Source organism: Mobula hypostoma, chromosome 7 (genome assembly GCF_963921235.1).
Source record: "Mobula hypostoma chromosome 7, sMobHyp1.1, whole genome shotgun sequence".
Taxonomy (NCBI): Eukaryota; Metazoa; Chordata; class Chondrichthyes; order Myliobatiformes; family Myliobatidae; genus Mobula; species Mobula hypostoma.
Window position 1 is genome coordinate 167,845,314 of NC_086103.1, and position 13,223 is coordinate 167,858,536.

The 13,223-nt window shown below is 42.6% G+C and overlaps 1 protein-coding gene across 7 annotated transcripts in view; it reads right to left on the bottom strand.

Annotated features, from left to right (window-relative positions):
* Positions 1 to 965: 965 nt before the first annotated feature.
* herc2 (HECT and RLD domain containing E3 ubiquitin protein ligase 2) overlaps positions 966 to 13,223 on the bottom strand; it is a 240,637-nt gene continuing 228,379 nt past the window's right edge. For all 7 annotated transcript variants that reach the window (XM_063054516.1, XM_063054512.1, XM_063054515.1 and 4 more), the window contains 3 exons: positions 8,948 to 9,053; positions 3,058 to 3,270; positions 966 to 2,049 (listed from right to left, as the gene is read on the bottom strand). In XM_063054516.1, the coding sequence (XP_062910586.1) occupies positions 1,777 to 2,049; positions 3,058 to 3,270; positions 8,948 to 9,053 (592 nt within the window). In that variant the 3' untranslated portion in view covers positions 966 to 1,776. The remainder of the gene's footprint in view (positions 2,050 to 3,057; positions 3,271 to 8,947; positions 9,054 to 13,223) is intronic.

A 13,223-nucleotide genomic window follows, 5' to 3' on the forward strand; every position in this document is an offset into this window, starting at 1 on the left:
AAAGACCATAAGACATCGGAGCAGAATTAGGCCATTCAGCCCATTGTGTCAGCTCCGCCATTTATTATCCCTCTCAACCCCGTAACCTTTGGAACCCTTACTAATCAAGAACCTATCAACATCTGCTTAAATATGCCCAGATAACTTGTGGTACTTAATTCCACAATTCACTACCAAGTCTCGATATGTTTTTTTTAAATGGTAAGAGACAAGGCGTTGAAAAACCAAAGAAACGTAGATGCTAGAAATCTGAAATGAAAGCGGTAAATGCTGGAAACACACGTGCCTCTTTCTCCAAGGGGTGCATCTGTGGATAACCACATTTATTCATGCAGCGTATCTGGCCCCGCCGGACACTCTGCTCTTAACTGTAGTTCCAAGTAGCAGTTTACGTGCGACAGTGGCCACACCCCAGGACACTGCTTCAACAGGCAGGCTAAACCAGGTGAGGATAGCCAAAGGCCTAACACTGCTGTATGACAGGGACATGCCTGACTCAGCATGCAAGGTCAGCTGCAGTGGATGAGATCTACAGTCAGATCCATGGCCAGGAAGGAGGTGCTACAATACTCTGCGGAGAGTGACGGGCATGACAAGGCACAGAAGATGTCATGGTCATCCACTGCAACCAAGGAAGAACCCAGTTTGTGACGCTCATTTCATACCACTGGATCCGGACTTCTGAGGTCGAGACAATGAAATTGCCCCAGTGCCACAGTTTTTCCCCACTTTAAAAACTTTCCTGCCCAGCTTTCCTGTCATTTTTGAACACAACAGACAACCACCATGCATCCAGTGCATTTATCCAATCTCTCAATTAGTCCAATGAAACAAAGTTTGGCACACAAGGTAACCTGATGAATACTGACAATGCCTAAAGTGATCACGGTGGTACTGAACTGCTCAAGGACCGTTTGTCCCACTCCCATCAAGGAGGAGGTTACACTTTAACTTAAGTCTTTTAAATCAATCTTTTATTCACAAGGAAATGAATTACTTTATTTTTTGTGTATACATGGCACAATATCAAATTATATACATGTAGACAGAAGGGCTGCCTTCAAACCTTACTGAAGTTATTCGGTGGAGTCAAGGATTTTTTTTAAATTTCAGGAAATGACCAGAAGTAATAGAGTTGAAACAATTTGTAAGGTGGTGTTGTTAACGTTAAGTGAGACAACATTCAAAATGTTCACTGTCATATAAACAAACACTGCTAATAAAGTAACTTACATAGTATTTATAATACTATTCTGTGGTTCCACATTATCTTGATATACAGCAGGGAAATTTGATGCACATAACACAATTATTTTGAGCTCCCAAACAATTTTGCACCCTGTCAAAATGAAAAGGATTAGGGGACTCATCTCAGGTACTAATTTATGTCACTATAATACCTTCTGACAAAAAGACAGTAAAAAAAATAATCAGTAAACACAAACAGAAGGTATTAAATCTAATCTGTGTCGATGGTGTGCAGCATCGGAAAACAGAAGTAAACCTCACCAAACTATAATTTATGTATCGAGTTTGTGAGGAATATAGTACCATATTCTAAATTACACATTTGCTCTAAAAGTATTAGTAAACTACGATAAGCAATAAATATTTATTTGTGCACTATGGTTCTGAGAACTGTAAATTTTCTGCATTAATCTACTATCTGAATTCACTTTTGTTCTTTGAAATATTCACAGCATTTTTGAAAGATGGTGCTGTCCGAAAGGTATGCTCAAAAATGTGACTTGAGCTCATCAGATGTCTCTTCTGCCTCTAATGGCCTGTTAAGTAGTCCTGCGTGGAATCAGACGCAAAAGAGTCTGCATCCTCATTGTCAGAGTCATCACTGCTGTCATCAGCTGCGGGCTCCCCTGTCAGTGCAATACGAGCATAATCATCTGTGTCGATTGATTTGCAGAAATGAATAGCGTATTTCAGTTTTTCTTCTAACACCTGCTTACACGAGTATCTGGGCAACTTCAGCAGAAAAAAACAAGTGTACGATTCTGGAAGGAAGTGATCTGGAGGATTGTACTTGTCCAGCACCTGCCACAAGATAAAAATATCTGCTATTAATGACCAGACCAATCTAGGACCCAACCACAATAAATTTTCAATAATAACGTTTATGGTCATTCAACACGTACAGTATATTGCTAAATAAAACAAAGTTCCTCTGGACCAAGGTGCACCATAAGGTACATATAACTCACACGTAACACAAAGTAATATTACCACAAATAAATTAACAAATAGTAAAATATATTACAGAAGATTGACATTTAGCATAAAGTGCATTTACGACACAAGTTAAAAAGTAAACAGTATAACTCTTCTCACACTTCATGAGTGATGAAATCTGGATGGTGGCAGGGACTTCAGTCGTCTCAAGGCCTGGGGGGAAGAAGCTGTTTCTCATCCTAACAGGCCTTGTCCCAATGCTACGGTACCTCCTGCCTAATGGTAGAGGGGTCAAAGAGTTTTGGGGCAGATATATAGACATACCCTAGAATTTCACCATACCCCTTCCCTGATCTCACAATTATCTGGAGCACTTTCTTGGGGCTTTCAAAATTCTGGACTACAATGGGCAAAGGGGAGAACAAAGGATGGACAAGAGATGGAAAATGACCGGGAAAGAGAATGGGAGGGAAAAGATGGAGAAGGGAGGGAGAGGTAGTCTTACAGCACTTGGTGCTCCTAATAGATAAGGGGAGTAGTTAGTGCATCAATTCACAGCAATCAGGTGCTCCAGTTCTAGTGATGTTAGTACAGCAATATATTAGCTAGAATACGAACAAAAACACTGGAGCCCTTCCTCAGCTTTATGCCCTGAGATCTCCTCCACCCCTGTAAGGAATATAATGTGTCATGCAGAGCATTGCACCTATAGTATATTCACTGGTTTTCTGTGCTGAAGAAGCTGACGCAGAGGCATGAATGCTAGCAGTTGAGATATCATTATCCCTAACCATAATTCACTAACCCAAATTCAGATTTCACTACTGTACAACTCAACTGTTTCACTTGTGCATTCCTATATGGAGGCATTACCTGAATAACAAAGTCCCGTCCTCTGAAGTCTGCAATTGTCCTCGGCAATCTTGTCCTTCCCCACACAAAGCGCAGGAAAAGGGAGCGTTCGGTATTGGAGAAGGATTCCATCACTTCCCAGAACCACTGAATTAATGGAGCACTTGGCTCTATTCCTTTGTACGTGGCTACAGATTTCAAAAGATGAAGTGGTATATCGGGACTTCCACACACCTACAATTTTACAAAGAATGGCCATTCAGTTTTAGTCATTATCAGCTATTTTGGGTTGCTTCTTTGTCCCATTCCGTGCAAAAAGTTTTTTTTCTACTTGATCCCTTCCGTTAAAGATAATTCAATTTGTGTCTTTCAACTGAATTCAATTCAAAGTACATTTATCAAAGAAAGTATAAATTATGCAACCCAGTGATTTGTTAGCTTACAGGTAGCCACAAAGCAAGAAACACGAAAGAACCCAAATAAAGAAAAAAAAAATAAAAGACCAACACTCGATGCACAAGAGAAAAAAAACACAAATCATGCAAACAATTAAAGCAAATTTATTGAGTATGCCCACAAGAAAATGAATCTCAGGGCTATATTGGTGAAATGTATGTACTTTGATTATAAACATACTTTGAAGTTTGAATGTACCGAGATGCAGTGAAAAGCTCATCTTTCATACTGTTCATACTGATCAAATCGTAACAGTGCATCGAAGTAGAACCAGATAAAACAATAACAATGCAGAAGAAAATGTAACAGCTACAGAGAAAGTGCAGTGCAGGTAGACTGAGTGCAACATCATAAATTATATCGGAATTCAAGAATCAGAATCTTGAATAGAAATAGAATCAGAATAGTCTGAGGCAGAGTAGGAAAGCTTTGGCTCAACAAGGCTTCAGCGAGAACAGGCGGAGTCTAGGTAAGTTCATTCCTTATTCAACTCTAGAGAGAATAGGGGGCATGTCTACAGAGCCAGTGTTCTGTTCTGGGCATCAAATGTGGGATTTCCAGGAGACTCCCAGCCTCCCCGATGGCCATACCTATACCAGGTGCATGAAGATGCAGCTTCATAGAGACCATGTGAGGGAACTGGTGCTTCAACTCAATAGCTTCTTAGGGAAAGTGAGGCAGTTATAGACAGGAACTACAGGGAGGTAGTCACCCCCAGGCTACAGGAGACCGATAAATGGGTAACTGTCAGGAGAGGGAAAGGGAATGTCAGATAATGGAGAGCACCCCTGTGGACGACCCCCTCGACAATAAGTACTCCATTTTGAGTACTGTTGGGAGCATGACCTACCTGGGGGAAGCAATAGCGGCCATATCTCTGGCACTAAGTCTGGCCCTGTGGCTCAGAAGGGTAAGGAAGTAGGGAACTGAAGAAGATGGCAGCAATTATAGGGGACTCTACAGTGAGGGGGACAGATAGACACAAAAAAGAAACACGGTTGGTAGTATGTTTCTCAGGTGCCAGGGTCCCAAATGTTTCTGGACACATCCACAATATCCTGAAAAAGGAGGGTGAGCAGCCAGGAGTCATGGTACATATTGGTACCAACCACATGGGAAAAAAATGGGAGGAAGTCTTGAAAAAAAGAATATAGGGAGTTAGGAAGGAAGCTGAAAAGCAGGACCTCAAGGGTAGCAATCTCAAAATTACTGCCTGTGCTACACGACAGTTAGGATAGGAATAGAATGAGGTGGCAGATGAATGCATGGCTGAAGAATTGGAGCAGTGGGGAGAGATTCAGATTTCTGGATAATTGGGATGTCTTCTAGGGCAGGTGGAACCTGCACAAAAGGGACGGGTTGCACTTGAATCGCAGGGGGATCAATATTCTCACCGTCAAATTTACTGGAGTTGTTGGGAGTGGTTTAACCTAATATGGCAGGGGGATGGGAACCAGTATGGTAGAGCTGAGGATGAGCCAGCAGGTGTACAAGTAGATGATGGGTGTAACATGAATGTAAGGAAGGACAAGAAAATGACTGGATACAAATGCAGACAGAGCAAAGAGTTAACTTGTACCACAGAGGCAAAATTAAAAAGGGCAAAGAATATAGGATTGAAGGTGCTGTATTTAAATGCATGTAGATTTTGGAATAAGGTGGACAAACTCGTGGCCCAATTACAAATTGGTTGGTATGGCGTTGTGGACATCACTGAGTCTTGGCTGAAAGAAGGTCATAGCTGAGAGCTTAACATCAAAGGATATGCTTTGTATCAAAAGGTCAGACAGAAAGGCATAGACAGTGCTGTGGCTCTGTTGGTAAGAGATGAAATTACATCTTGAGGAAGAGAATGTTGACCTTTGTGGGTAGAGTTGAGAAATTGCAAGGATAAAAAAAACCATTCTGGGAATGATATATAGACCTCCAAGTAGCAGCCAAGGTTGAGATTGCAAAGGGAGCTGGTAAAGGCAGTTAGGGTAATGACACAATTGCAATGGGGGACTTCAATATGCAACGGACTGGGAAAATCAGGTTGGTATCGGATCACAAGAGAATTTGTTGAATGCCTGCAAGAAAGCTTTTTAGAACAGCACGTGCTTGGGCCTACTCGGGAAAACGCCATCTTGGTTGTTATGTAATAACCCAGATCTTATTAGGGAGCTTAATGAAAAGGAACCCTTAGGAGGCAGTGATCATAATATGATTGAATTCATACAGCAATTTGAGAAGGAGAAGCACAAGACACATGTATCTGTATCGCAATGGAATAAAGGGAATTACAGAGGCATGAGAGAGGAACTTGCCTAGGTGGATTGGAGGAAGATACTGGCAGGGATGATGGCACAGCAGAGATGGCTGAAGTTTCTGGGAATAGTTCACAAGGCAGGGGTAGGCCACCATGGCTGACAAAGGAAGTTAACGCTAACAAAAAAAGCTATAAGAAAGGAAAAGATGAAATATGAGGGCAGACAAGCCAATAATATAAAGCAGAATACCAAAAATTTTTTTCAGTTACATGAAGAATAAAAGGGAGGTGAGAGTTGATTTGGACCACTGGAAAATGATGCTGTTGAGGTAGTAGTGGGGGACAAAGAAATGATGCATGAACTTAATGGGTACTTTGCATCTGTCTTCACTATGGAAGACACTAGCAGTGCGCCAAAGGTCCATGAGTGTCAGGGAGCAGGAGTGAGTGCCATTGCTATTACAAAGGAAACAGTGCTAGGCAAACTCAAAAGGTTTTAACATTGATAAGTCACCTGGGCCAGATGGACTACATCCCAGAGTCCTGAGAGTGGTTGCTGAAGAGATAACAGATGCATTGGTCATGATCTTTCAAGAACCACTTGATTCTAGCATGGTCCCAGAGGACTGGAAGATTGCAAATGTCACTCCACTCTTTAAGAAGGGAGTCAGGCAAAAGAAAGGAAATTATAGGTCAGTTAGCCTAACCTCAGTGGTTGGGAAAGTATTGGAGTGTCTTATTAAGGATGAGGTTTCAAGGAACTTGTAGACCAATGTTAAAATAAGTCAAAGTCAGCTGGTTTTCCTAAAGGAAAATCTTGCCCGACAAATCTGTTACAGAGTTCTTCAAGGAAGTAACAAGCAGGGTGGATTTTCAGAACACATTTGATAAGGTGCCACACATGAGACTGCTTAACAAGATAAAATCCCTATGGCGTTACAGGAAAGGTACTGGCATGGATAGTAGAATAGCTGCAAGATGCAGTGACTGGGAAGAAAAGGGGCCTTCTCTGGTTGGCTGCCAGTGACTAGTGGTGTTCCTCGGGGGTTAGTATTGGGACTGCTGCTTTTCACATTGTTTGTCAATGATTTAGATAATGGAATCGATGGCTTTGTGGCAAAGTTTGCGGATGATATGAAGGTAGGTGGAGGGGGAGGTAGAGCTGAGGAAGCAATACAATTGCAGCAGGACTGAGACAAATTGGAAGAATGGGCAAAAAAATAGCAGATAGAATACAGTGTTGGGAAATGTAAGAGAATGCATTTTGGTAAAATGAACAATAGTGCGGACTATTATCTAAAAGAGGAGAGGGTTCAAACATCAGGGGTGCAGAAGGACTTAGGAGACCACGTGCAAGATTCCCAGAATGTTAATTTATAGGTTGAGTCTGTGGTAAAGGCTGCAAATGCAATGTCAGCATTTATTTCAAGAGGAATAGAACATAAAAGCAAGGAGATAACGCTGAGCCTTTATAGGACATTAGTCAGGCTACACTTGGGAGTATTGCCAACAGTTTTGGGCACCATATCTCAGAAAGGATGTGTTGTCATTGGAAAGAGTCCAGAGGAGTTCATGAGGATGATTCCAGGAATGAAGGGATTAACATACAAGGAGCATTTGGCATCTTTCGGCCTGTACTCACTGGAATTTAGAAGAATGCATGGGGATCTCATTGAAACCTACCAAATGTTGAAAGGACTAGATAGGATGGATGTGGAGGGATGTTCCCTATGGTGGGGGTATCCACAGCCTCAAAATTGAGGGGCAACCCTTTGAACAGAGGTATGGAGGAATTTTTTTTTAAAATCAGAAAGTAGTGAATCTGTGGAATGTTCTGCCACAGACTGCGGTGGAGGCTAGGTCTGTGCATATATTTAAGGCAGAAGTTGATCATTTCCTGATCAGTCAGGGCATCAAAGGATATGGTGAGAAGGCAGGTGTGTGGGGTTGAGTGGGATCCGGGATCAGCCATGATGGAACGGCGGAGCACATTCGATGGGCTGAGTAGTCTAATTCTGCTCCTATGTCTTATGGTCTAATGAGGTTTATTATCACTGACAATGTCGTGAAATTTATTGTTTCATGGCAGCAGTACAGTTCACCTTATTGTACTAGGGAACGATTTAATGGTCTTATTACCTCAGCATAGAAACTATTCTTGAGCCTGAAGGTACGCGCTTTCAGGCTTTGGTATCTTCTTCTCAAACGAAGAGAGGAGAGAATGTGTAGAGAGGGTGGGGGTCTTTGATTGTGCTGACTGCTTTACTGAGAGAGCAGGATGCACAGAATGCATAGTCAAGTATAGTAAGGAGATTCATTGTTCAAATTTCCTTAGTACTTAATATTCCTACACTGGCACTTCCATGAACTCAGCTTATTTTGTGACCTGACAAATAACCATAAAGAGATTTCCATCAAAAAAGGAAATTTGTGATAAGTGATTGATTATGTAACTATTAGACCCCATATAGTGGCACGAGATCAAATTACATCCGGCCTTTATAATGTTGGTGACCCAACACAGCCAAAGATTGGATATATCAAGTTATAAGTTGCTGATTGTCGACACCGAATCAAAAGGAAGTACCCAAGACACCTGCAAGGTTGCTAGCGTGCAACGGGCACATGCATAGAGTAATCCCTGCACTACATTGGGTCAACTTGAGGCAAACCTCAAGCTGTGCTTAACACTGAATAACTGAGGATAAGTTCAGGTTGTTACCAAATGGCTCCCTGGGGAATCAAAGTTGGAAGTCAAAACAGTGCAGCACCAAAGTGCCCCAGAGGAGAAAAGGGAAAGCAACACTGAAACAGGATGAAGGAATTAGGAAGGGAGGGGAGGGGAAATGTGATTGCAAAGGAAGGAAAATATGATCGGGGTGAAAGTAAGCACCAGATATTAATAATGTGGTTTACCACTGTATTTATCAATTAGTTTTCACCAATTTATCTTTTTTGACAAAGAACCTTTTTTTATGGCTAGTTGTCAGGTCACAAATTAAGCTCAGTTCATGAAAGTACCGGTGTAGGAACAGTTTAAGCACATAACCAGTTTATAAAGCAAAGGGAAGTATTAGACTTTTGTACCAATACAACATTTTACTTCAAGAGTAATCTTGCGAAGCATAATTCAAAGTGATACATGACTAATCATGTATTTGAGAACATTCAAATCAGAGGTAATTTTTTTAAAAAGGAAGTTTGTACCATTGTTTCCAGTTCATAGCCAGTGAAGAGAGAAAGAAGGGGCACGGGGACTACTCTCGCCATACCCTCTCGGACAGCAGCAACCTGCTCATCAAATTCATGAAGCCTGTAACAGATAAAGCACAGCAAATTAGTAGCTGCTTTACTGTAACTTCTTATAAGCCAGAACTTTTATGACCTCAAAATAAAGTAACATCAAAGCCCAATGCTGCGGTGATCACCCATGACCATTCTTCTTCTTCAGCAGCCAAGATGACTTGTATTCATAAAAGTTGCTGGTGAACGCAGCAGGCCAGGCAGCATCTCTAGGATCTGTGTCCTGACAAAGGGTCGTGGCCCGAAACGTTGACTGTACCTCTTCCTAGAGATGCTGCCTGGCCTGCTGCGTTCACCAGCAACTTTTATGTGTGTTGCTTGAAATTCCAGCATCTGCAGATTTCCTCGTGTATACGTGACTTGTATTTATTCCAGTTCAGGTGAAGGGTCTTTCCCCAAAAAACTAGTTCTCCATTTCCCTCCACAGATGCCACTTTACCCACCGAGTTCCACCAGTATTCTTTTTGTTGCAACAGACTTCCAGCATCTGAAATCTCATATCTCTATATCTACTCCTGTATATTTTTTAAAACTCCAGATATGGCTTATGAGGCCAGTTTGAGAAGCGTAGACACTTCCAGAGATGGGGTAGATAGAAGCTAGGTTGTCAGCTTGTGCGATGGCTTGTTCCGCCCACTGCTTGTGCCTGGACTATATGTACATCTGATGTGTGGCCTTGGAGTGGAAGAGCAATATTCGGGATAATGCTGAGAACTCCAAGTAGTCATGGGTCCAAGAATCTCAGAAGTCATAGATGTTATATTTCTTTAATCAATCTTTTGAGTACATCCTTAAATCTATTTTTCTCTGCATGTTTGGTAATGTTAATACTGTTTTTGGGAACTTAGTATGGATTTTGATGTCCTCAGCAAAGCTGCCCGGCTGTAACCAAGGATACTGTTACAGAGAGAGGACATCACTGATCCTTTCAGTAAATTTCAAGGAATTTGGATAAATAATGTGGATAGTATTTTTCCAGTGCTTGAGAGATGACTACGCTAGATACTCTGGGTAGCAATGCTGCCCAATGTTTTGTGCCAGATCGCAAGTCCTTATGTCCAAACTTTCTTTTACCATTAGACCATAAAACAGAGGAGCAGAATTAGACCATTTGTCCCATTGAGTCTGCTCCACTATAAATCATGGCCAATTTATTTTTCCTCTTAACCCCATTCTTCTGCCTTCTGCCCGTAACCTTTGACAGCATTACCAAGCAAGAACTTATCAACATAAGCATTAAATAATAGGCAGGTTAGACAATGGGGTGTTAATGGATGTTGTCCACTTGGATTTTCAAAGGGCTTTTGACAAGGTGCTGCACATGAGGCTGTTAAAGCAAGAGGACAGCCCATGGTATTATAGGAAAAATAAGAGCATAAATAGATGATTGCTGACTGACAGGAAGCAAAGAGTGGGAATAAAAGGGATCTTTTCTGGTTGGCTGCCAGTGGTGTTCTGCAGGGACCAGTGTTGGAAATACTTCTTTTCACTGTATATATATCAATGTTTGCATGACAGAATCTCTACATGAATCTTACAGACTACATGAAAACAGGTGGAGGAGCAGGTAGTGTTGAGGAAGCAGGGAGCCTGCAGAAGGACTAAAGACAGATTAGGAGAAAGGACAAATAAGTGGCAGATGAAATATAGTGTAGGAAACATATGGTCATGCACTTTGGTGGAAGGAATAAAGGCATCAGCTACTTTTTAAATGGGGAGAAAATTCAGAAATCAGAAATGCAAAGAGATTTGGGAGTCCTTGTGCAGGATTCCCTAAAGGTTAGCTTGCAGGTTGAGGTGGTGGTAAGGAAGGTAAATGCAATGTTAGCATTCACTTCAAGAAGGCTAGAATACAGGATCAAGAATGTAAAGCTGAGGCTTTATAAGTGTAATGCCCTGGTTCACATCTTTACTGTTATGCTGTAGGTATTTCATATAGCAGCTCTGTAAGAGCTGCTGTTCTACTTTCAGCCTGTTTGGGTTATTGTTGAAGATAATGGATGATGTGGAATGTGTGCCATCCAATTAGCGGGAGGTTTTCTTGGTGAGGTGCAATACGGTTGGGCTTGGGGCTTTTGCTTGAGAGGAGGTGAAGAGAGAAAATGCTGGGGAGAACCAGTCTCCAGTGGGAGACTCGGTTGTTTAAAAAGGATTGCGAGTGGTGTTTGGAAGGTGATGTGTGCTTTCACGTCGACCAAGAGTCCAGCGTGCGAGTGACAGAGAAGTTCAAGTTGAGCTCCAACTTGTGCACATCTGCCTGTTTAATTAGAATGGGCCCTTTTGTTTTCGTTATTCTTTACTAACCCTTCAGTTAAGATTTACACATGCAATTTCTTTAATCATATGCAATGTATCATCTGTTATTTCGTGGCATTAATTTGTAACAGGATAGCAAATGACACAGCATCCACACAAACCGAGGTTTGGGGTGGGATCAAGTGCGCCTCAATCTCTCGAGTTTTGCGGGGCTGGAGGTTGTCTTCCTTAGACTTACGCCCAAGGAAATCAGGGCGTTTCATTGTGGGGGCTTGTCTGGGATCGATTTCATTGGATGCTATGTGATTGCCCTGAGCATTGATCCAGTGGGTTCTGTGTTTAAGTCTGTGTTAAACTATTGTTCGGTAAAGTGATTACAGTACATGTTTTTGGATTTTGCAGGGCTGTGAATTGATAAAATGGCGGGCAAAGATTTTGTTCTAGTTCAGACTAGCGCTGACGTAATGGCAATAGAAATGCCAGATACTACTGGGGCCCCAGGAGAGGAGGGTGCCGTGGGCAATCCATACTTCCCGGTAGGATGGGAGGGAATACGAGCGTGCCAATTGGAAGGTGAGTTTCCCGTAGCTGGGGGCAGAGACTTTTAAGACAAGTTGCTCTCATTTCTGCAGAGCAAGGGGCCTGTCAAGATTCTCCATCAGAACCACCTTCTACCTCTGGGACAAGAGGTGCGTGTTGACCTGGAGTATGACCTAGGCCCTACACCTAGTAAGAGGACTCTGCAACAACGTAGTGAGACTGAAGGACCAGCAGCAGGAAGGATTAAACTGGCGCCAGCCCCTGAATGGGATACGGACTCAGAGGATGAGGAAATGGGGGTGTTGTATATGCTGCCTTTCGCTAACTCCCCAATAAATGAGGAAGAGATTCTCAACCTTTCTCACGCTGAGGCAGGTGACATGGGGGGGATTAACAGTGCTCAGGCAGGCTTGCAGCTGGACCAGGAAGTGGGGCTGGGCTCTGAAGTAACTGGGGATGAGGCTCAGTTCAGCCAAATGGCAGAGGGATCCAAGCTGCAGGAAGGCATGAGTGATAGATCGCGGGAGGCCTCACCGTGTAGACCAGAAGTATCCCAAGGAGTGTCTGAAACTGAAGACGTAGATGATGGGATAAGGAGGTCTCAAAGAGTCAGGAGAACCCCAGGTAGGCTAGCCGATGTAGCACCAGTGAAACAATGAGGGTTGTGACTATCCCCCTAGTAAGATACGTCACTACCATTTACAAATGGATTGGAGGTTCTGACATCACAAAATTCCTTTGAAAACGGTGTTATTAATGACGGGATGAAGGACATGACTATTTGTGGTGGGGGGAGAGTGTAATGCCCTGGTTCATATCTTTACTGTTATTTTGTAGGTATTTCATTCAGCAGCTCTATAAGATCTGCTGTTCTACTTTCAGCCTGTTTGGGTTATTGTTGAAGATTTCTGGATCATTGGGATCTCTTTTGGGGCAGGCATGACCTGTACAAAAAGGACGGGTTGCACTTGATTCCGAGGGGGGCCAATATCCTGGCAGGGAGGTTTGCTAAGGCTATTGGGGAGAATTTAAACTAGAATTGCTGGGGGGTGGGAACCGAACTGAAGAGACGGAGGAAGGGGTGGTTGACTCACAAATAAAGAAAGCTTGGAGACAGTGCGAGAGGGAAGATAGGCAGATGATAGAGAAGGGATATGCTCAGACCGATGGTTTGAGATGTGTCTATTTTAATGCAAGAAGCGTCATGAACAAAGTGGATGAGCTTACAGCGTGGGTCAGTACTTGGAGCTATGATGTTGTGGCCATTACAGAGACTTGGATGGCTCAGGGGCAAAAATGGCTACTTAGAGTGCCAGGCTTTAGATGCTTCAGAAAGGACAGGGAGGGAGGCAAAAGAGGTGGGGGTGTGGCACTGCTGATCAGA